This window comes from Vipera ursinii (genome assembly GCF_947247035.1).
Source record: "Vipera ursinii genome assembly, chromosome: 11".
In the NCBI taxonomy this organism is placed as follows: Eukaryota; Metazoa; Chordata; class Lepidosauria; order Squamata; family Viperidae; genus Vipera; species Vipera ursinii.
Genome location: NC_139524.1, coordinates 907050 through 929913, shown reverse-complemented (window position 1 = coordinate 929913; position 22864 = coordinate 907050). Strand labels below are relative to the sequence as shown.

At 44.9% G+C, this 22864-nt stretch overlaps 1 protein-coding gene across 2 annotated transcripts in view; it reads right to left on the bottom strand.

The window, feature by feature from the left end:
- Positions 1 to 207: 207 nt before the first annotated feature.
- The window catches only part of MAP2K1 (mitogen-activated protein kinase kinase 1), an 85767-nt gene continuing 63110 nt past the window's right edge, over positions 208 to 22864 (bottom strand). For both annotated transcript variants that reach the window (XM_083371589.1, XM_083371590.1), the window contains 8 exons: positions 20587 to 20664; positions 19107 to 19158; positions 12117 to 12241; positions 9564 to 9771; positions 8648 to 8712; positions 7573 to 7634; positions 2994 to 3039; positions 208 to 1143 (listed from right to left, as the gene is read on the bottom strand). In XM_083371589.1, coding sequence (XP_083227715.1) covers positions 1030 to 1143; positions 2994 to 3039; positions 7573 to 7634; positions 8648 to 8712; positions 9564 to 9771; positions 12117 to 12241; positions 19107 to 19158; positions 20587 to 20664 — 750 coding nt within the window. In that variant the 3' untranslated portion in view covers positions 208 to 1029. The remainder of the gene's footprint in view (positions 1144 to 2993; positions 3040 to 7572; positions 7635 to 8647; positions 8713 to 9563; positions 9772 to 12116; positions 12242 to 19106; positions 19159 to 20586; positions 20665 to 22864) is intronic.

The window sequence follows — 22864 nt, the reverse complement described above, 5'->3', positions numbered from 1 at the left end:
CAAAGGATTTACAAATTTCATGATATCTAACCTCAGCTGTCCTAGAAGGGAAATAATCCCTTTAAAAGAGGAAAAGATAGAAAGAAATGCACTGATTCTGGCAGACAGTTTTCTATCACCCATGCTCAACCAAATCACCAAATAAACAGATGGAGGAGATGGATGCCACTAAGCCAGTGTTTCTCAACCTTGGCCACTTAAAGATGGGTGGGGAATTCTGGGAGTTGAAGTCCACCCATCTTCAAGTGGCCAAGGTTGAGAAACACTGCACTAAGCAATCCCAAAGTATCCAACAAGGCAAATAAATAAAAGCATCAACCAGGTGTGTCCATATTGACCCAGAAGGAGGAAGGAAAAAAATACCCTCTACTCAGGCTGAAGCCCACCAATGGTTTCCCACCACTTCAGGACTCAGGGGTTCTTCATGACTTCCACCTCAACTTAGTGGCATCAAATCCATGATGGGGACCATCTCATTCAAGGCACCCGCTAACTGTTCTGACCAGGACTGGCTAAGCAAAGCCGAAAAAGGACCACCGAGCTACACAAGGCTCACGGGACAACTCTGCAAAGGCCAGGACAGCAACAGGTCCGGCAAGGCTTTCCCCCAAAGGGAAGGGCATCCACCATTCATGTCAACTTTGCAGGTTGTCGACTCAAAGTGTCACATTTGGTCATTAAGAATCAAACACAACAGCTGTTTTCACAAAGCCACGAAAGGGACTCAACCTGGAAAAGAATTTGGTACGACAAGCTGAGAAGGCGCAGCACGGAAACATGGTGATGATGGTGGAACAGCAAAATACTTTTGAGTAGACGGGAAAAAAGGGAGGGGGGCAACCAGAACAGCATGGCTTTAAACAGTGGGAGGTGGCTGGGAACACCAATGTGCCACATGCTGTGCTCCCCAACCCCGATGCACGTCGATGGGTCTGGAGTGAGCGGTTTCCAAGTCAGCCTCCCCCGTGGAATGGAAGTTGCATAGCAGCAGCAGCCGGCGGAGTCTTTTCACCATGACAAGTGAGCGGCTCAGAGTCCGCCAACATGGGTTGGGGTGCTGGGCTGGTTAAGGCCAATGGTGGAGCACAGCCAGCCCGCAAAGTCCACCTCTTCCATTTCCGATCTTTTAATGAAAATGTGGACCTGGCAGAGAGAAAAGACAATAGCAATAGCACTTAGACTTATATACCGCTTCATAGTGCTTTACAGCCTTCTCTAAGCAATTTACAGAATCAGCATATTCCCCCCCAACAATCTGGGTCCTCATTTTACCAACCTCAGAAGGATGGAAGACTGAGTCAACCTTGAGCCGGTCAGGATCGAACTGGCCTAGCCAGCCTGCAATACTGCATTCCAACCACTGGTCCACCGCAGCGCCAAATTGCAAAAACGCAAGACGGTTATACAGGTAGTCCTTAACTTACAAAAGTTCATTTAGTGACCACTAGAAGTTACAAAGGCACTGAAAAGAGTGACTTATGACCATTTTCCACACTTACAACCTTTGCAGCATCCCTGTGATCACGATCACATAATGAAAATTTGGATGCTTAGTAACTGGCACATATTTATGACGGCTGTAGTGTCCTGCGCTCATATTTATGATGGTTGCCGTATTCCGGATGATGCCCTTCTGCGACCTTCCCACAAGCCAAGTCAATGGGGAAGCCAGATTCACTTAACTGGGTTACTAATTTAACAACTGCAGTGATTCACTTGACAACTGTGGCAAGAAAGGTCGTAAAAGGGGCAAATCTCAGTTAACTGTCGCTTAGCAACAGAAATTTTGTGCTCAATTGTGGTCACAAGTCAAGGACTATCTGTAATCATGGTCAAGGAAGTATTGGGGCTATTGGCTCTGCCAAGGAGATAAAGCAAGGATTCAAGAAATGCTACTTTATTGTCTAAGGATATAATAACATAAATTTGATTCCTCTTATATTGAACAAAACAGGGAGTGGATTTTTTTCTTTCTCCTTCCTTCTCATCTGTGAGTTGTCTTATTTTCCCTAAATGGTTGCTGCTTAATTTAGCTAGATTATATTCTTCAGCAGTGTTTCTCAATCTTAGGAACTCTTTAGACTTCAACTCCTTTGCTGTCTGGGAAATTCTGAGAGTTGGAAGTCCTCAAACTTTAGATTTGCCAGGGTTGAGAAACACTGCACTTAGCCAATAGTAAAAGGTCGTCACCATTCACAAGGAGCCGCCCCAGGGCCTTTGTCTATTGCAGCCACCAAGAAAGCAATCTGGAACTTCTTCCAAGGATGAGTTCCACACAATTTGTTTAACCTGGTTAGCAGTTAAGCCATTATCAGCAGCTTCACAATTAACTCGGGCCTAGATAAATGGACACCATTTATAGAACATGCTAAGTCCACCCCAATTAAATCAGGATTAAAAGCAACCCAATTTGGAAGTCATGCATGTTGACTTTCTAAGATCTAAGTCTTTAATGAACCCATTTTAGCATGTTGATAAAACCAGTAGATTCTAAGGGTAGTGTCAGAACCCTATCTTTCTATGGGCATGGTTCTCTTATCCTTTTCGGGTTCTGCCATATCCCGGGGAGGGAGGGGGAAGCTTGGGGTGCTGATGTGTATTTCCTTTACTTTATTTTCTCTCTGATGTTTCTCTAACGGGGTGAGAATGGAATGTGCCTCTGGGCATCTGCATTATCTCCGGCCACGGAAGAAACAACAGACACCTAACAGCCTTAGAAGTGGCACTTTCACACCTGCGGATTGGCCTGTTTGAACCGTCTGGATGGACAGTTAGGGTGGGGTTACTATGGACACTTTTGATTACTTGATTCGTGTGGGAAACCCTCAGATCCTGCTTTCTATTCCTGCTGTCAACATCTCCCAATAAGAGTTCTTTTGAAATGATGCCGTTTCAAGAGTTCTACTTTCTTGGCAGGACTGATTGAGGTGGGTCCTTACAGGAAAGAATCTTGCAATATGCATCTTTCAAAAAACCAGGAAGAATTCACTCACCATAAGCTGTTTTAGATCTGCTCTCTCAGCCGGATTCTTGATCAAGCTGTCAAAAAGAAAAGTTATATATTGCAGCTGATGTATGAGAGGCCAACACAGAAACACACCAATCGTAAATTGGAGGTCTGTAGTTCTGGATTCATGCAAAGGCTGAGTGACAAGCCTAAATTTATTTTTATTTTATTTTAATCCCATTTATATCCCGCCCTTCTCCGAAGACTCAGGGCGGCTTACAAGCTTAGCAGTAGCCTTCATTCTATGTATATGCCTGCTTATTAGGGCTTTCACACACACCCCAAGCGGCATTATTACAAAGTCAGCTTAATTGCCCCCAACAATCTGGGTCCTCATTTTACCTACCTCGGAAGGATGGAAGGCTGAGTCAACCTTGAGCCTGGTGGGATGCGAACCTGCACTAATTGCAGGCAGCTGGTGTTACTTAAGGAGGCATTAGCCCACTGCTCCACCAAGGCTCTAAGCTATACTAAGCTATACTATACTATACTATACTATACTATACTATACTATACTATACTATACTATACTATACTACTAAGCTATACTATACTAATACTAAGCTTAAATGCATGGTCCATCTTTCATTACAGTCACCGACCAAAATAAAAATTAAAACATTAAAATAAAACAAAAAACACAAGATTCTTGATTTTACACACACACACACACACACACACCAGACACACATTGTAATGGACAGACAATAGCTAGAATTATATATATACATGCATACATACAGTTGCAAGAAAAAGTATGTGAACCCTTTGGGATTACGTGGAGTTTTGCATGAATTGGCCATAAAATGCGCTCTAAATGTCATGTAAGTCACAACAATAGAAAAACACAGTCTGCTTAAAATAATACTACACAAACATTAGCTGTTGTCATGTTTTAATTGAACATAAGATGGAAACATTCACAGTGCAGGGTGGAAAAAGTATGTGAACCCCTAGCCTAATGACTTCTCCAAGAGCTAATTGGAGCCAGGAGTGAGCCAACCTTGACTCCAATCAGTGTGATGATATTGGATGTGTTGCTGACAGCTGCCCTTTAAAAACACACACCTGTTTTGGGTTTACTGGTCTCAAGACCTGGTCTGATGTGAACCATGCCTCGCAGAAAAGAACTCTCAGAAGACCTACGATCAAGAATTGTTGACTTGCATGAAGCTGGAAAGGGTTACAACAGTATCTCCAAAAGCCTTGATGTTCATGTATCCACGGTAAGACAGACTGTCTACAAATGGAGAAAGTTTAGCACTGTTGCTACTCTCCCTAGGCGTGGTCGTCCTGTAAAAATGACTGCAAGAGCATAGTGCATAATGCTTAATGAGGTAAAGAAGAATCCTAGAGTGTCAGCTAAAGACCTACAGAAATCTCTGGCACATGCTAACATTTTTGTTGACACATCTACAATAAGGAAAACATTAAACAAGAATGGAGTACATGGGAGGACACCACGGAGGAAGCCATTGCTGTCTAAAAAAATACTGCAGCACGTTTGAAGTTTGCGAAAGAGCACCTGGATGTTCCACAGCACTACTGGCAAAATATACTGTGGACAGATGAAACCAAAATTGAGTTGTTTGGGAAAAACACACAACACTATGTGTGGAGAAAAAAAGGCACAGCACACCAACATCAAAACCTCATCCCCACTGTAAAACATGGCGGAGGGAGCATCATGGTTTGGGGCTGCTTTGCTGCCTTAGGGCCTGGACGGATTGTTGTCATTGATGGGAAAATGAATTCCAGTGTTTATCAGGACATTTTGCAGGAAAACGTACGACCATCTGTCTGCCAACTGAAGCTCCGCAGAGGATGGGTGATGCAACAGGACAATGACCCAAAGCATACAAGTAATTCGACAAAACAATGGCTTCAACAGAACAGAATACGCCTTCTGGAGTGGCCCAGTCAGAGTCCTGACCTCAACCCGATTGAAATGCTGTGGCATGACCTTAAGAGAGCGATTCACACCAGACATCCCAAGAATATTGCTACACTGAAACAGTTTTGTGAAGAGGAGTGGTCCAAAATTACTCCAGATTGTTGTGCAGGTCTGATCTGCAACTACAGGAAACGTTTGGTTGAGGTTATTGCTGCCAAAGGAGGGTCAACCAGTTATTAAGTCCAAAGGTTCACATACTTTTTCCACCCTGCACTGTGAATGTTTCCATCTTATGTTCAATTAAAACATGACAACAGCTAATGTTTGTGTAGTATTATTTTAAGCAGACTGTGTTTTTCTATTGTTGTGACTTACATGACGTTTAGAGCGCATTTTATGGCCAATTCATGCAAAACTCCACGTAATCCCAAAGGGTTCACATACTTTTTCTTGCAACTGTACATATTTGACTCCCTGCTGATTTTGTACGTTTGCCCAGTGACAAAGAAATGATCAGTCTATAATTTTAATGGTAGGTTTAACAGTGAGAGACAGAATAACAAATAAAAATCCAGAAAAATGCATTTCAAAAAAGTTATAAATTTGCATTTTAATGAGTGAAATAAGTATTTGACCCCTTTGCAAAACATGGCTTAGTACTTGGGGGCAAAACCCTTGTTGCCAATCAGAGGTCAGACGTTTCTTAGAGTTGGCCACCAGGTTTGCACAGGTCTCAGGAGGGATTTTGTCCCACTCCTCTTTGCAGATCCTCTCCAAGTCATTAAGGTTTCGAGGCTGACGTTTGGCAGCTCGAACCTTCAGCTCCCTCCACAGATTTTCTATGGGATTAAGGTCTGGAGACTGGCTAGGCCACTCCAGGACCTTAATGTGCTTCTTCTTCAGCCTCTCCTTTGTTGCCTTGGCTGTGTGTTTTGGGTCATTGCCATGCTGGAATACTCATCCAAACCCCATTTTCAATGCCCTGGCTGAGGGAAGGAGATCCTCACCCAAGATTTGACAGTACATGGCCCCGTTCATCATCCCTTTGATGCGAGGAAATTGTCCTGTCCCCTTAGCAGAAACCCCCCCCCCCAAAGCATAATGTTTGATGGTGGGGGTGTTCTTGAGGTCATAGGCAGCATTCCTCCTTGCCAACTTTGGCAAGTTGATGCCAAAGAGCTTGATTTTGGTCTCATCTGACTTCAACACTTTCACCCAGTTCTCCTCTAAATCATTCAAATGTTCACTGGCAAACTTCAGACGGGCCTGTACATGTGCTTTCTTGAGCAGGGGGACCTTGTGGGCGCTGCAGGATTTCAGTCCTTCACGGCGTAGTGTGTTACCAATTGTTATCTTGGTGACTATGGTCCCAGCTGCCTTGACATCATTGACAAGATCCTCCCGTGTAGTTCTGGGCTGATTCCTCACCGTTCCCATGATCATTGCAACTCCACGAGGTGAGATCTTGCATGGAGCCCCAGACCGAAGGAGATTGACAGTTATTTTGTGTTTCTTCCATTTGTGAATAATCGCACCAACTGTTGTCACCTTCTCACCAAGTTGTTTGACAATAGTCTTGTAGCCCATTCCAGCTTTGTGTAGCTCTATAATCTTGTCCCTGACATCCTTGGACAGCTATTTGGTCTTCACCATGGTGGAGAATTTGGGATCTGATTGATTGACTGCTTCTGTGGACAGGTGTCTTTTATACAGGTAACAAGCTGAGATTAGGAGCACTCCCTTTAAAAGAGCGCTCCTAATCTCAGATCGTTACCTGTATAAAAAACATCTGGGAGCCAGAAATCTTGCTGAATGATAGGGGATCAATTATTTATCTTATTAAAATGCAAATCAATCTATAACTTTTTTGAAATGTGTTTTTCTGGATTTTTTTTGTTTTTATTCTGTCTCTCACTGTTAAAATAAACCTACCATTCAAATTATAGACTAATCATTTCTTTGTCAGTGGGCAAATGTACAAAATCAGCAGGGGATCAAATATTTTTTCCCTCACTGTATGTATGTATGTATGTATGTATGTATGTATGTATGTATATGTGTCTGTGTGTCTGTGTGTACACAGACACATATATATATGCATACATACATAGGATATTATATCCTGTGCAATATAACAGGACATGAGCTGTGGTTGCAATGGACCCCTGTTCACAGGGGTACAATCTCAGTTCAAGGCATAGTCAATAATTCCCACATTTTATTTGAATGACATAGCATCAGTTTTAGATTCTGCCCTGGCTTTATCCACGTTGCTGGAGTGGGCATCCCAGTGCATTGCTCAAAAACTATGTGTGGCCATTGGACAAAAAATAATAAACTGAAAATCATACCATCATGTTAAATTGTGAGCAAGTGTAGTCCAAAAGGGCAGAAATGAGTCTCATTTTATTAGTTACCAAAGTGCCTTTTCTTTTTTTAATATTTATTGTTTTATCAGAGAATAAAATACAAAACAATAAAACAAATGAAAAAAATGAAGCAAAACAAAAGCATACATTCAACCCTAACAACAAAAAAAGATAAGTGTTCAAAAAAGAAAAAGTGGTCAATTAAATTTAACATTTAACATGCCTTTTCAAAGACACACACACACACACACACACACACACACACACACACGCAAAGGAAACAGACTGGAGGCCAAACTCACCATTTGTTCACAAAGTCTTGGAATTCTGGAGTGAACACTCTGCTTGGCAGCTTGGGAGGCGGCTGAAAGCAACCAGGGATCAAAGATGAAAAGGGAAACAATCTTGCAATTCGAGGCATTCATTCATCCGTTGCATTTTTATCCCACCTTTATTACTCTATAAGTAACTCAAGACAGCCAATGTACCTAACATTCCTTCTTTCTCCAATTTTCCCAACAACAACCCTGTGAGGTAGGCTGGGCTGAGTAAGAGGGACTTGCCCAAAGTCACCCAGACAACTTTCATGCCTAAAGCGGGACTGGAACTTACAATCGCCTAGTTTCTAGGCCAGCACCTTAACCACTAGGTCAAACTGTCTGTCTTTCTATCTATATTCTATACCTGTAGTTGCAGGATTCACAATTATGTCCATCTTTCATGAATGTTGATCTGCTGCTGCATTTTCAAAGACTCAGCAGTTTCCCAAACGCCACAGGGTTAAAATTAGCAGGAAAGTGAGAATTAAATTAAGTCAACTTGAAGCATTTCCTTGAGGAAAGATTCAAGAGATTTGCAAGTGCAACCAACAAGAGGGAAACAGTTAAATCTGCCTCTATTCAGCACAGAGGGGCCAACAAATTAACTTGGTTTAAAACTCCTTTTACATCCCAGCATCAGCTGCCTGCAATTACCTGCTCCTAACGTTGCCACAGAAACCGGCTTTGCAGATCAGGCGCTTGTCAGAAGAGTAAGACTTTCAGCCAGACTGGGAAAGGCTGCTTCGCTCTCAGATACACCCCTAAAATGCCTTTTTTGCAAATCTAGCCTTGCTAAGATCTTGGGTGAGACTGGCTATCACATATGAGATTTCACCTATCTACAAAGCCTTTTGGGAGAGCATCCCAGCCATTCGTGAAGCTCCTCGGGGTGGGTGGGGGATGCTGAGCACTGCAGAACGGAAAGAGCCCTGGATGTCATCTATCTAGGGCAGGAATCCATCATAACAGCATGATTCAGAGATGCTTCTTATGAAAGCACAAACTTCTCTGCTTGCAGAAGACAAAAAAGCAGAAGACAACTAACTATTCCACTCACCTCATTGACGATGTAGTCAAGAAGCTCAAAGATGGCCATAGGTGGTCGGCTATCAGAACCATAGGCTGAAAAATGATAACAGTCAGCAAAATTAATTTCACTCTTTGGTGTTTAGCTTATTTTTTCATTCTTTTCTGATGAGACTTATTTGTCTCCAAAATTCATTTAGCGGCATGTCTTGAAATTTGTTTAAGAAATGCTGATGTTGATAGCATAGGTTTTGTCAATGAATGTTTGCTAAAAACAAAATATTTTTTAAACTCAACAACTTTAAGATATGTGGACTTCAATCCCCAGAATTCCCCAGCCAGCATACATAAACCACCTTTGGTGTAATGATTAAGGTGCTGGCCTAGAAACCAGGAGACTCTGAATTCTAGTCCACCCTTAGGCATAAAAGCCAGTTGGGTGACTTTGGGCCAGTCCCTCTCTTAGCCCAACCCACCTCACAGGACTGTTGTTGTGGGCAAAATAAAGAGGGGGAAGGTGTGTTGGATATGTTTGCCACTTTGAACTATTTATAAAAATAATAGAGTGAGTCAGTCAGTCAGTGAATGAATGATGACTGGAGAATTTTGGGAACTGAAATCCACACATCTTCAACCAATCAAATTTAAAAATCCCTGGCTTACACTGTCAGCAAATCTTGGCACCGTAACCAAGCAAGGACTGCCTGAATGAAAGCAAAGTCTTTGTAGGAGCAGGTGTGGGCAGCAAGAAGAAGTGGCCCCTTCTTCTAAAAACATTTCTCTGCATCTGCAAGCTAAGCTCCTAGCAGCCCCAGCCAACGCTCTGGCCTGGCCCACCCATCCCAACACAACTGCCATAACACATTCACACCCAATTGGATTCCCTTCTCAAAGGACTGATCCGTTTTCAGCCCCCAAGGTGGCACTGCCAGTTCGTGCCCTCTTACTGCTCGTGGGCCGGCCTGGTGTTCTCTGCCGAGGAGACGTCTCCGAGACAGGATAATCGGCCCCAACGGGACAGCCAAACATCAGCTCCAGCTCCTTGGCATCGGGCGGAGGGATGGGGTACCTGCCAATGGCCATCTCGACCAGGGAGAGCCCCATGCTCCAGATGTCTGACTGCACTGAGTAGTGAGTCCCTTGCAGTCTCTCTGGCTGGAGGAACATAAAGACAGAACAAATCACAAAGGTGGAGAAACACACAGGGTGCCACAGTGAAAGCCTGTCCAGTCACAGCCTGGGAAGGGTGATGGAGGAAGAAAAATTGACCATGGGAAAGTGGATTCCACTTCTTCAAGCTTTACATTTTTTGGCCAGGATGTGGATTTGAGAGTTTGAAAACTTATCAAACTCAACAGTGGGGCTGGGGTTTCTATAAATACCAAGCAGAATGGCCCACATAACATTTTAGTTTTGATTAGTTCCTTTGTGGCACAAAACATCTGGGGATATTTGGTTGTAACACCTGCAGCCTTTAAGAAACTGCTCAGATGGACCTTTGTTGGATACAGTGCCAATCACGTAGGTGTCAACTCTGGGCCACCACAGAGGTAGACCTGCTCAAAACTGATCTGTCTCCATCTTGGTTCCTCAGGCCATCATCACTGTAATTAAGTCCATCCACCTTGTTGCTGGTTGTTCTCTTTTTCTCTTTCCTTCCACCTTTCCCAGAATTATAGCCCTCTCCATAAGGTGTCCAAACTAAGATCATTTGACCCTGGTCACTTGCACCTTGAATGAGAACTCTGGGTTGATTTTGTTCTATAATCCAGGGCTTTTCAACCAGTGGTACGGGTACCACCTGTGGTACATTGGCACCTGGCAGGTGGTACGCGACCATCCTAGAAAAGTGGTAGCAGGGGAGGGGAATGAGCTGAACCGGTGGCAGCCCTGCACAAGCCTGAGCGAGAGATGGCTGGAGCTGCAGGGCTGTCAGGGCTCAGCGGAAGCGCCAGGATCAGTGTCAGACTCCAACTGGAGCTCGGCGCTGATCCTGGCGCTTTTGCTGAGTGCAGAAGAAGCGCCGATCATCTGGAATGTTGCAGCATCTCCAGGGTCTTGTGATTTACATTCCGATGCTTGGCAACTGATTCATATTTATGATGGTCAGTGTCCCAGGGCTATGTGAAGTTACCAAAACCTGCTACAACCACCCAGCAGACGGGGGAAATAAAAACCAAACACCTTCCACCACCCACCACCCCCGCTGCCATCTTCAACAGAAATGCTCACAACAATGAAAACCTCAGACAGGAGGAAGAGCACCACTGGGCGGGCAGGCAGGTGTCTTGCTCGGCTGTGGCTTGGGGGGCACTTTTTTCAATGACATTGTAACTTCGAACAGTCACTAAGCAAATTGTTGTAAGTTGAGGACTAACTGTACTTCACTTGTTTCCTTTTGGGGGGGGTCAAGTTTTTGACACCTTGCTAGGCGACTGGTGGTACTTGGATGTTTCCATATCCTAAAAGTGGTACAATGGGTGAAAAGGTTGAAAAGCCCTGCTATAATCCACTGGTTGCTTTTCTTAGCTATCCAGGACTTCTTAATCCACCAGACTGAAATTTCCTATTAAGCTTTTTTAAATTCCTCAATGGGAAGCCCATCCATTGCAAAACCAGGGGGGATCTTTCAGCACTCTTGAGAATCTTTGGCCCCTTTGGAGACTCTCCCAGGATCATTCAATGGAGGAAAATGGTGGCTGCCTATTTCTTTGATTAGAAATATGCTCAGATTCCTGCCTGCCCAAAAGGTATTTGTAGGGGAACAGAACACATACTCAGTGTTTCTTTTGGCTAGCCATGCCCACCGTGGCAGCTGATTTGTGAGAAGGCCATAATCTCTGGCCATAAAAATCACCTTGTGAGAGCCACAAGGTCTCTGAGCGCCAGATGTGCTACCAGCCCAAGACGCTCTGGACTTCAGCCCCAATTGTCCTTCAACATGATGAAATTCTCCAAAAGACAATATCATAGAATACTAGCACTGGAAGGGACGCTGGAGGTCTTCTAGTCCAACCACCTGCCCAAGGCAGTATATCTTATACCAACCCAGGGGAAATGGATGCCCAGGCTCTTCTTGAAAACCTCCAGGGACGCAGCACCTACAACTTCTGGGGGGAAGCTGTTCGACTAGTTAATTGTTCTCACTGTCAGGAGATTTCTCTCTTTGGATCTGACAATTTTCACCTGTTGCTTTCAGTCCTGCCCTCAGTTGCTTTGGAGAACAGGTTCCCTGTGACAGCCCCTCAAGTAATGAAAGATGACTATCATGTCACCCCTAAATCTTCTCTTTGTTAGGCTAAAGGCCATTCTTGGCTACCTCTCTAATCCTCTGCCTCAAAGGGGCAGCCCTAGGCAGGGCCCCCTTCTGTTGTACATTCCTGTGCAAAACACTTGTGCACTTCCCAGGCAAAAAGAGCATCACCAAAGATTGATCGCTACATTGATCAGCTCTTATCATGTCTGAATTGGACAGCAGCTACATTATGGCCTTCACTCACCGACATGTAAGATCGTGTCCCGACAAAGGAGTTGGCCATGGAGTCAATCAGTTGTCCGCTGACCCCAAAATCACAGAGTTTGATTTCTCCTCTTGAGTTTACCAAGATATTGGAGGGCTTCACATCTGGAGGGAGAGAGGAGGAAGTGGGAGAGGGGCAGAAAATGGAGAATACCTTCAACTATTTTACTTATGGGGCAGCTATTCCTTTGGGCAACATGACAAGATATAAAATCCACCCAAGTGTTGTTTATTGTAGTCACAGATCAATATTCAAATCATTAAATAAAAATAATAATGATTTAATAAAAAATAAAATCAATATACAGGTAACAGAATTGGTAAGTGAATTTGGCTTCTCCATTGACTTTGCTTGACAGAAGATCATAAAAGGGGATCACATGACCCCGGGATACTGCAACCCTCATAAATATGAGTCAATTACCAAGCGTCTGAATTTTGATCGCGTGACCATAGAGATGCTGCAACAGTCCTAAGTGTGAAAAATGGTGATAAATCACTTTTTCAGTACCATTGTAACTTCAAACAGCCACTAAATGAAGTCTGATGGAACTTTTTTTTTTAACCCACAAACATGCTGCGAAGGCTGAGAAACCAACGGGAGAAACGGAATGCACCTGAAAGCAGGTTAGTAAAAAAAAAAAAAAACTACCTGGGGGAGGCGAGGGCATCTGGATGGGGACGGGCCCGGCAACCTTACCCTGCATAGTGGCAGGAGGGTGGGGCGCAACCCCAGGGCGGTCGCGCTAGGTGGCGGTGGGCAGGGCGTTGAGGTGGGGGCTGGCAGGCCAACTGAAGCAGCAGGTGAGGGAGGGAGGGTGCTGAAGCGTGCAAGGAAACAAAGGAAGTTTCAACACTGCTAAAATCAGATGTTCTTGCTTTGACAATATGTGGAGAGGCAACTTTGCCTCTTTAAAACTTGTGTGTTACTTTTAAAGTTAGAATTAGTTGATGCTGGGGGCGGAGTAGGAAGAATGTCTCAAGACTGTTTTGAAATAAGATAAGAATTTGGTGGGTTGTTTAACAGGAGGGAAAGCTTACAATTCAAACTAACTGGAGAATGTGATTTATGACAGTTAATTAGAGGGAGGAACTGCACTTTGATACTGTGTGCTTAGGGGAGGGGAATCCAGATTTCAGCTTGACCATGTACTGTGGAAGCTATGTTCTTTTGATTAAAGACTCCTTAAGGTAAAAAATGCCTCGAGGTTCTTTGAAGAACTGCATCTGTCAGGTCTTCTGGCTCTTCCTCCTAGGACTAAAAAAAAGATTTGAGGACCCATCCATTGACCTCAAATCAGAAGAACAAATCCATAAGATAAAACAAGCCCGCTGGCCTAGTTTCGCAAGATAGCCAGTTGGATAGAGAGGTGGAATTGATTGACTGACCTTTCCCCCCTCCCAAAAAAACATCCTTTGTCCTTGCCAGCAATGGTGGTGTAATTGCAAAGGAGAAACCGCACGGGGCTGGGAGTCAGGTAAGGAAAGAAAGGCAATTTCTGGGGGAAGCGAGGATTTCTTTCCTTACCTGCCCCACTTGTTCTGAGGCCGCTTTCCGCTCAACCGCGCTGCTCTTGCCAATGGCCCAACTTCAGCAACCTCTCTCCCTGATCCACCTGCTGTTTTGGTGGCTCTGTACAGAGCTAGCAAAGCTGTAGCTGAATGGGCACGTGAGGGGGGAACCTGCCCACTTGTTCCACGGCCGCTTTCAGCCAAGCTGCATTACAGCAGCACTGGTAGCAATACGCGAGGTGCCGAACAGCCACGCCATGCCGAAACCAGCTGTTTGCCACCTCCTTCCTTATTGCCGCTGCAATAAGGCCGCGGAACAAGCTGAGCGGTGGTAAGAAACCGGTATACGGGTTCCTTACCTCCACCCGGCTTGTTCCACGGCCTCATGGCAGTGGCATGGGTGCGACGCACGAGGTGGAAAATGGCTGTGGCCGGCAGCAAACAGCCACGTCGCGCCAAAACCAGCCATTTGCCACCTTGTGCATCCCGCCCAATGCTGCTGCCATATAAGGCCGCAGAACAAGCCGGGTGGAGGTAAGGAACTGGTATACCGGATCCCCCCTCCCTTACTCCACCTGCTGTTAGAGGGCTGGCCTGGTATTTGCAGTGGGCTGCGGAGCCTCAGAGTGCGCTGGTTGAGGGACCAGCAGGCTGTGGCTGCTGACAGACACAGTTGGCCCCCATGTGCTTGCTGTGTGCAGGGGCCGATGGTGTCAGGCAACAGCCACCCCCGTCCCTGCCTTGCCTTGCGGCAATGGCACCCCTGCCCTACCCCCTGCCTGGGCACCCCTGCCCACCTTCCCACCCACCAGAGACCCCCCCCTGGATCTCCCCCAACCCTGCCCAGCCCACACGAGCAACATAGAGGTGGCCACGTCCACCCAGTCTGCCATGACCACTGCAGCCATGCACACCCAGTGGTCATGCCTACCCAGTGGGCCACGCCCACCCAATGATAAATAAGTGGGGTTTGGGTTGCAGTTTGGGCACTCAGTCTCTAAAAGGTTCGCCATCACTGCCCTATACCATTTCAGCCAAGTGGTTGTCCAGTCTCTTCTTAAAAGCCTCGACTGATGGCACCTTCTGGAGGCAAAAGCTGTTCCACTGGCTGATTGTTCCCACTATCAGGAAGTTTCTCCTTAGTTCTAGGTCGGATCTCTTCCACCCATTACTTTTCTTAGCTATTTTCTTTGTTAATTATAGTGTATTTATCATCATACTGTTTTAAAACTTTTATAACACCATTTTATCAGACTGTAAGCTGCCCATGACAGTCAGGCGGTGAATAATAAATAAATAAATATCTTGAAAAACTTGATTGGCTTGAAGAAAGGCCTTTGATAAGGAAGCCTCAGGGCTGGGCTTGTGTTTCCACTACAAACCGAAAACAACTCTAGCCTACTATAACTTTGCAAAGAAATTTAAAGGGTGTCCTAAGCTGGGTTCTAGAGATGGCTGATAGACTCGCTGAGGCCAGGTCAGAAAATCATTCAGTTTCATTTCTCTTACATTTCAGTTTAATTAAGATGAAGCAGTCATGCAACAGCCCTCTAGGCCGATGTAGTTCAACCTTGGCAAGTTGAAGGCGGCTGGAAAATTCTGGGAATTGAAGTACACAAGTCTTAAAGTTGCCAAGGTTGGACCCCTCCACTCTAGCATACGGAAGGTGGGAAAAAGGAAACACTCAGCAGATTTGGAGAATGTGGGAGTAGCACCAGACAAGCCCAAATTTTTGTTTGCTGCACAGATGTAAGGTGCAGTACAGACAGTTCTCAGTTTACAACCATTTGTGTAGAGACCATTCAGAGTTAACAACAGCACTGAAAAAGGTGACTTATGGCAGTTTTTCACGTCCCCATAATCATGTGATCAAAATTCAGACGCTTGGCCACTGGCTCATATTTATGACTGTTGCAGTGTCCCAGGGTCATGTGATCCCCTTTTACAACCTTCTGACCAGCAAAGTCAAGGGGGAACCTAGATTCACTTAACAACCCTGTTACTACCTTAACAATTGCAGCGATTCACTTAACGTGGCAAGGCAGGCCATAAAATGGAGCAAATTTCACTTAACAACTGTCTCGTTTAGCAATATCAATTTTGGGCTCAATTGTGATCATAAGTCAAGGATTTGCTGTATGCTAAAACCCAATTGTTGTTGGTATCCAGAAAGCAACCCCCAGTACCAACTTGCAGGAATATTTCAAGAGTCTCTAACAAGCCAATCTTTTGGAACAAGCCAGGATACACCTTTTGCTACATCTCCTGCTCATCTGAATGGGCTTCTTCCACCAGAAGTAAATCAAGAGCAAGTGTCTTCTTTCTGAACGCAGGATTATCTGGCGGATTAGGACATGCTGGAATGCACCTCTTCCCTGTGGGAAGGCTGCTGGTAACCTGGCAACTGCTTCACCACGGAGACAGAAGCCTTGGAAGCAATTTCTTGCCCCCTCCTCCTTCCTCCTCTGGGCGTAGGACACCACTCAGCAGAGCAGAGCAAATAGCAAATAGCCATGCATTAAGGCTCCTGGAGAAAGCAGGCGCATCTGCAATTCCTCCCACCCAAGCAGAGAAAAAGGAGGAGGGGGCCGAGTTTGAGGAAATCAGGTCTCAAGCAGTTTGGAAAAAGAGCTGCTTGCTGCTTCTACTTGAATAAGCAAAGCGCCTTAAAAAACCACAAGAATGGAGGTCATTTCAATGAAACGAAACACACGAAAGCATAGGAATACATGTTACTCAACTTATGACTGGTTGCTTAGTGAAGCATAGGAATACATGTTACTCAACTTATGACTGGTTGCTTAGTGCCTATTCAGGCGGGCTGGAGAGTCCAATTCTGCTTCGCTTTCTCACCCTTCACAAGCACCCCTAGCAGAGCATTGTGAAGGTGGGTGTGGTGCGCTATTTTGGACCACACCTTCCCAAGGAGGCCCTTTACCAGGAGCTCCAGGTAGGGGGCCTATCAGGAGCCCAGAGGGCTTTTGAAGAGGACTGTTGGACAGCAATTCCAGACTCATCTGGTCTTTTTGGAGGACACATTTAGCTGTTGTAATTTCAGGAGATGCCTCAAACCAGGAGATGGACATGTCACCAAGTGGAAAGAGCTTTGATATTTTCATACTCTTGGCACAAAGTGACATCCGGCTCTGGCAAACTGCTTCTCACAGCTTCGTAAGTCTCATTTTTCACAGCCATTTCCATCTTGTATTTTTCTGAACTCATATTGATTTCTACCACCTGAGCATCCAATAATGACCAGCAGGAACAAGCTGCTGGATGTGAGAATATTGACTTGTGTAAATGGCATTATTTGCCCCTGGGGAGCCATGACTTATTCGTGTTGGGGTACAGCTCCCACCCCCCCCACCCCCGCTCTGTAGAAAGCATTGGAGGGGAGCCAACATAAATGGCCAACTTCACACCCGACACACATCCTAGGTAGAAAGTGGTCTGAAAATCTGTGCCTAAGATGAAGCTTTCAATCCTCTCAAAATACAGATAGTTCTTGACTTACGACTGGCTGCTTAACAACCATTCGAAGTTATGCCAATTTTTTTTAAAACTACGAGGGCAATTCGGAAATAAACCTCCATTTGGTTATCAATGACACACATTCACAGATACAGAACTTTTTATTATACACATTAGAAAACTACAACATTACATCACTTTTCGACATAATCGCCATTCAAATTGAGGCACTTGTCATAATGTCTTACAAGATTGTTGGGGGCAATTAAGCTGACTTTGTAATAATGCCGTTTGGAGTGTGTGTGAAAGCCCTAATAAGCAGGCATATACATAGAATGAAGGCTACTGCTAAGCTTGTAAGCCGCCCTGAGTCTTCGGAGAAGGGCGGGATATAAATGGAATTAAAAAACAAATTCCTTAGTAGTAGTTACTTGGCGCCAAATCTGGGCTGTCTGTGTGTGTGTCTCTGTTTGTGTGTGTGTGTGTGTGAGATCAAAAACATCCCAAAAGAACTGCTTCAAAAGTTCTTGGGTGCATCTAGCTGTGTGAGGGCAAGCATTATTGTGAACTAACACCACACGGGAAGTCAGCATGCCCCGACACTTGCTATGGATGTCTCATCTGAGTTTTTGTAACATTTCACAGTAGATTTCTGAATTGATGGTCGAACCACGCTCCATGAATTTCACTAGCTGTACTCCTTTGGCATCTTCACATTTGGCGGGATTTTCTATGACCATTTCCGGTGTGGTGTTGATTCATGATAATGCTCGCCTGCACACCACTAGACACACCCAAGAAGTTTTGAAGCAGTTCCATTTTGGTTTTGATCACTTCCCCCATAGCCCAGATTTGGCACCAAGTGACTACTACTAAGGAATTTCAAACCTTGTAAGACGTTATGACAAGTGCCTCAGTTTGAATGGCGATTATGTCAAAAAGTAATGTAGTTTTTTAATGTGTATAATAAAATTTCTGTATCTGCAAATGTCTGTCACTGATAACCAAATGGAGATTTACTTCCAAATTACCCTTGTACTTACAACCCATTACGACTGCTGCACAGCTCCCAAAGTCACGTGATTGCCTTTTGGGCACATGACAAGTGGTTCACATTTACAACTAGTTGCAGTGTCCTGCGGTGATCTGACCACGATTTGCAATGTTTATTGCCATTTTTCCAGCAAAAAAAGTATGCTGAATTCATTTAATGACCAAATGCTTCACTCAATGACCATGCAATTTCCTTAACAACCCCAGTGACTTGCTTTGCAACAACTGTATAGACCAGACGTGTCAAACACAAGGCCCGGGGGCCGGATCCGGCCCGCGAAGTGGTTTCATGCGGCCCGCGAAGCCATCCTGGAAACAGTGAGGGAATGGCCCCCACTGCCTTGGCCCTGGCCCAGAGACCCTCCTTCTGCCAGAGACCCTCAGATCTGCCGCACTCCTGCCCAGGTCCCCCCATGGGCACCCTTGATGCCAACGATGTAGAGCTGGCCATGCCCACCCAGTAGGCCACACCCACTCCAGCCACGCCCAACCAGTAGGCCACGCCCACCCTGGCCATACCCACCCGGCTCCTTGAGGGCAACCGCAATGCTGATGCGACCCTCAATGAAATTGAGTTTGACACCCCTGGTATAGACAATCATAATACTGAGTCTGGTCACATGAAAACTCAGATTATGCCAATAACTGGATTCATTGTGGTCATAAGTCAAGGACTGCTTTATTTCCCCAGGTTTCAAGCCAGGGGAATGCAGTAGCCTTGATGGACCAATCCCCAGGTGGTTTGCCAAGGGAGCATAGGTGGGGTCAAGCCCTTTGGGGTAGAGTTTGAGTTTGTAGTCACAGCTGCAATCTTCATTTTCTTGACATTTCTATCCCCCACCTATGCCCCTGCTTGCAATTCTAGCAAAACATGTCTAGTGAAGAAAAACTGGCTGCATTGAGGACCAGCTCAAAGGAAATATAAATCCCCTACCTCTGTGCATGATCTTATGCTTTTCTCGCAAATACGTTAGACCCTTTATGACCTGTGGATCAAACAATGCGCTCATTACAACAAGCAAACAACAATGCAACTGGATAACCTTCAAAGGAACGTAACAATATTTCTCCTTAGCAGAAAGGAGAGGGGAATACCCCAACCTAACAGGTATCCTGCTCCACTTTACCGCTCCTCAGAATTATTATTTTTTTGTGCTTCAAAAACAATTTCAGATATGGGTTTCTTTAAAGCAGCCACCTTTTTCCTGCAGACGACACAGTTGCCCTCCACAAACCTGGAAGTGGCTTATTGCAACTAAAGCTAAAGCACCGCACAGCTGTGGATTCTAATGTTGGATTATGGACTCTGGAATCCCAGGACAAACCTATCAAAATTAACTTTTTCTTGGTAGAATCTTCCAGTTTGACACCCGCACACCCAGGTATCGCTTATCATTTTCTGCAAGCCCACTATTTTTATGAAAAAAAGAAAAATTGTTTGCAGCTCAAGCAATTTCCATGAGGCAGGTCAACGTTTCTCAATCTTGTCAACTTTAAGATGCATAGATTTCCACTCCCAGAATTCTGGGAGTTGAAGTTCACACATTTTAAAGCTTGACAAGGTTGAGGAACACTGAGGCAGGTTGTCTACATTGAACATTTAAGAAAATTGGGAAGCTATTTTTTTTTGTTTCAGCTGATGATGAGAGATGGAAAGCAGAGAAAGAGGCACACAGACAAGGAATGTCTTTTCCACTTATTTTTTCTGCTTTTTTCTCTATGTGACCCCAGTCCATATTGTGTGCCAAGGAATGGAGAGCCATTGGGTTCAACTTCTGGCAACAGCACCCACAAATGTTCACCCATCTGGATAGGTCTTTTGTAATAATTCAGAGCTCTTCCAAAGACATGTGAGTCACTTCTTTGTGAGAGATGCAGGGCCCAGCAAATGTGTTCCCAAGGGGGGGGCATCCCTGGCTTTGCCTATTGTATAGCAGCCTTATTGGAGACTTTCATTTTGAAAGGAAAAGAAAGAAAAAGAAAAAGAGGGAGGGAGGGAGGAAGAAGGAAGGAGGAAGAGGAAGAGGGAAGAAGAAAGGAAGAAGAGAGGAGGAGGAGGAAGAAGGGAAGAGAAGAAAGGAAGAGGGAGGAAGAGGGGGAGGAGAAAGAATAAGAGGTGGAGAAGGAAGGAAGAAAGAAGGGAGGAGGAAGAGGAAGGTAGAAGACAGGAGGTGGAAGGAAGAGGGAACAAAGGAAGAGGACGGAGGAGGAGGAGGAGGAGGAAGGAAAGAAGAAGGAAAAAGAGGTGGAGGAAAAGGAAGAAGAAAAAAAGAGGAAGGAAGAAGGGAGGAGGAGGAATCCCACTTCTCTTTGCCTTAAAGTTGTTCTCAGCACTCTCTCCCTTCTGGACCTTTACCCAGTGACACCAACCGCACTGGAATCTGGCTTTTTGCATGCCCAAACTACCTACTTACAGCAATGCTGACTTTGCCAAGAATCTGCTCCGGAATTCTGCCAGCCTTCTTCAACACTTGATCCAAGGATCCACCATCCTATTAAGAAATGTTCAAACAAACAGAGCCTTTAATTGAGTTTATCGTCAGAGGTGAGGATACGACAAAAGTAAGCACTTGATAAAACTCAACTGAAAAAAAAGATAAATATTAGCATGAAATAATGCCACGTGGCTGGAAAAATAAACTTTTCCCAAACTGTCATACATACAAAACTACTTTGGTTACAGCTATCTTTCTTCGTTTTTTTGACTTGCCACAGCTAAGGGGGGAGGGAAGATGCATTCTTCTAGTCCAGCCATAATATAACTTTCTTCTGGGAACCAAGTTCAAATTGCTCAAATGTTTGGCAGGCTAGAACTACTGTTAGAGATCCTGCCAAAGCTGTTAATTGGAGAATGTGATTTCTTACATATTTAGTGGGTGGGAAGTTTAACTTTTACTTTGTAACCTTTGGGGGCGGGACTTCCAGTCTTGGTTTCACCTATGTTTGTGTTGATATTATGTAGCCATTAAAATTGCTCTTTGAGGAAAGCAATTGTTCAGAGTTCTTATTTCTACTGGTCTCATCTGTCGGAACCATGACACTCCTTTCATAATGACAAGACTCTTCTAGTCTTCAAGTTTTCCAACTAAAACAAAGGATACAAACACATTCCCACACTGTGTAGATAATTTGAAGAGCAAGCCAAAAGCTGCTAATAGACTCTAATCTTATCCCACTGATATTAGGTTTCTCCAAAAAGAAGCAATACGGTGCAATAAGAAATCTGGTTTCAAATCCTCAGATCAACTGTAACATTCAGCAAAATTTACTTGGGTTTCTCTGGCCTTCTCATAATGCGTTCATCAACTGTGGTGATCCTGGCCGAGAATTACACATACTGTAATCCCAACATCCAGAAGCACACCTAGTGGGAGACTGCTGGCATTGTCTAACAAGAGGTGTCTGATGTTTCTTTTCCAAGTGTGAGTATTTCTGAATATTTAATTTCCCAGAGTTCACACAGATGAGAGATTGGTGTTGAGGTGAACTCTACTGGCAATTTCTGAGGGCAAGACAAGCAGTATGACAGAATACTGGTGTCAATGCTATGACACTGAATGTGGAGGGTCTGACAAGTGCAAGTCAACAGGCATTTTTCCCTTTACTTTTAACGGCCTTTCTCTGCTGTTTAGAGTTAGATGTAGAAAGGGGGATGGGGTGAATGCTTGAGGGTTAAGTTAGTCATAACAATGCTGATCCTGGGAACTCAAGGACTTGTCTGATAAGGGTTTGGCCCGGGCTTTTAATTGGGGAATGTGATTTATGACAGCTTTTATGAGGTGGGATCTGTAACGTTACTTTGTATCTGGGACGGGGGATTTCAGTCTTGGGTTCAACTACTGTATGTAAGTGCCGATACCTTTGTTTCCAGAATAAAATGTTCTTTAAGGAAGAAATCCTTGCCTTGAAGTTTATTTAATTGGTTTCATCTATCAGAACCATGACATTAACCCAAGACCCACTTCTATTCTGACATCCTTGGGGTCCTGAGTTCCAGTCACCTTCCCACACCAGAGGGAAGACTGACAAAGATTCAGGGAAGTTCTCAGCATGGAGAAAAAAGATGCACCCATGACCAGCACCCCGACCACAGCAGCTGCCTTGGTGGAGGGAGCGCAAGCCCTTGCATCACTGGAAAAAGTGAGTTTGGAAGTTCTGGCAGCAGAGGCGAGGCTGAAAACACGGAAGGTACCGTGGTCTTCGGAGTGGACCCTGCCCAGTAGAAACTCTGAGCTTCCCGAGACTACCCAGCTAAAAAAAAAAATCTTCAAAGGCTGCCGAGTCGGAGTCGCAAGCAGGTGCCTCACGAGAATCGCACAGCCCAGACCATAGAGGGACAAAAAGACTGGCAACAGCAGAATATTCGGGTGAGTGGAAATACCTGACAGCAGTCCACAGCCAACCAGTAGAGAAGCTGGTGGAGAAGTTCAAGGAGCTAGAGGTAGGAAGCAAGGGACAGCCAACCCGCTCCTTACTTACTAGTGAGCATGATGATCAGAGAGCCAGCGCTAATCTGTGCCCAGAAACCCTAGCGCCCCCGATGGGGCGTGGGCAGCTACTCCACGCTTGGAGCCGACAGTAGTGACCTCAAGTCCAGCGAGGAAGAAGAGTCCTTACCGTCACCCATGTCGCGACAGTTCAGGTCACCATCAATTGTCAAGGAGTTGAGAACGCCGCTCGCAACATGGCAGC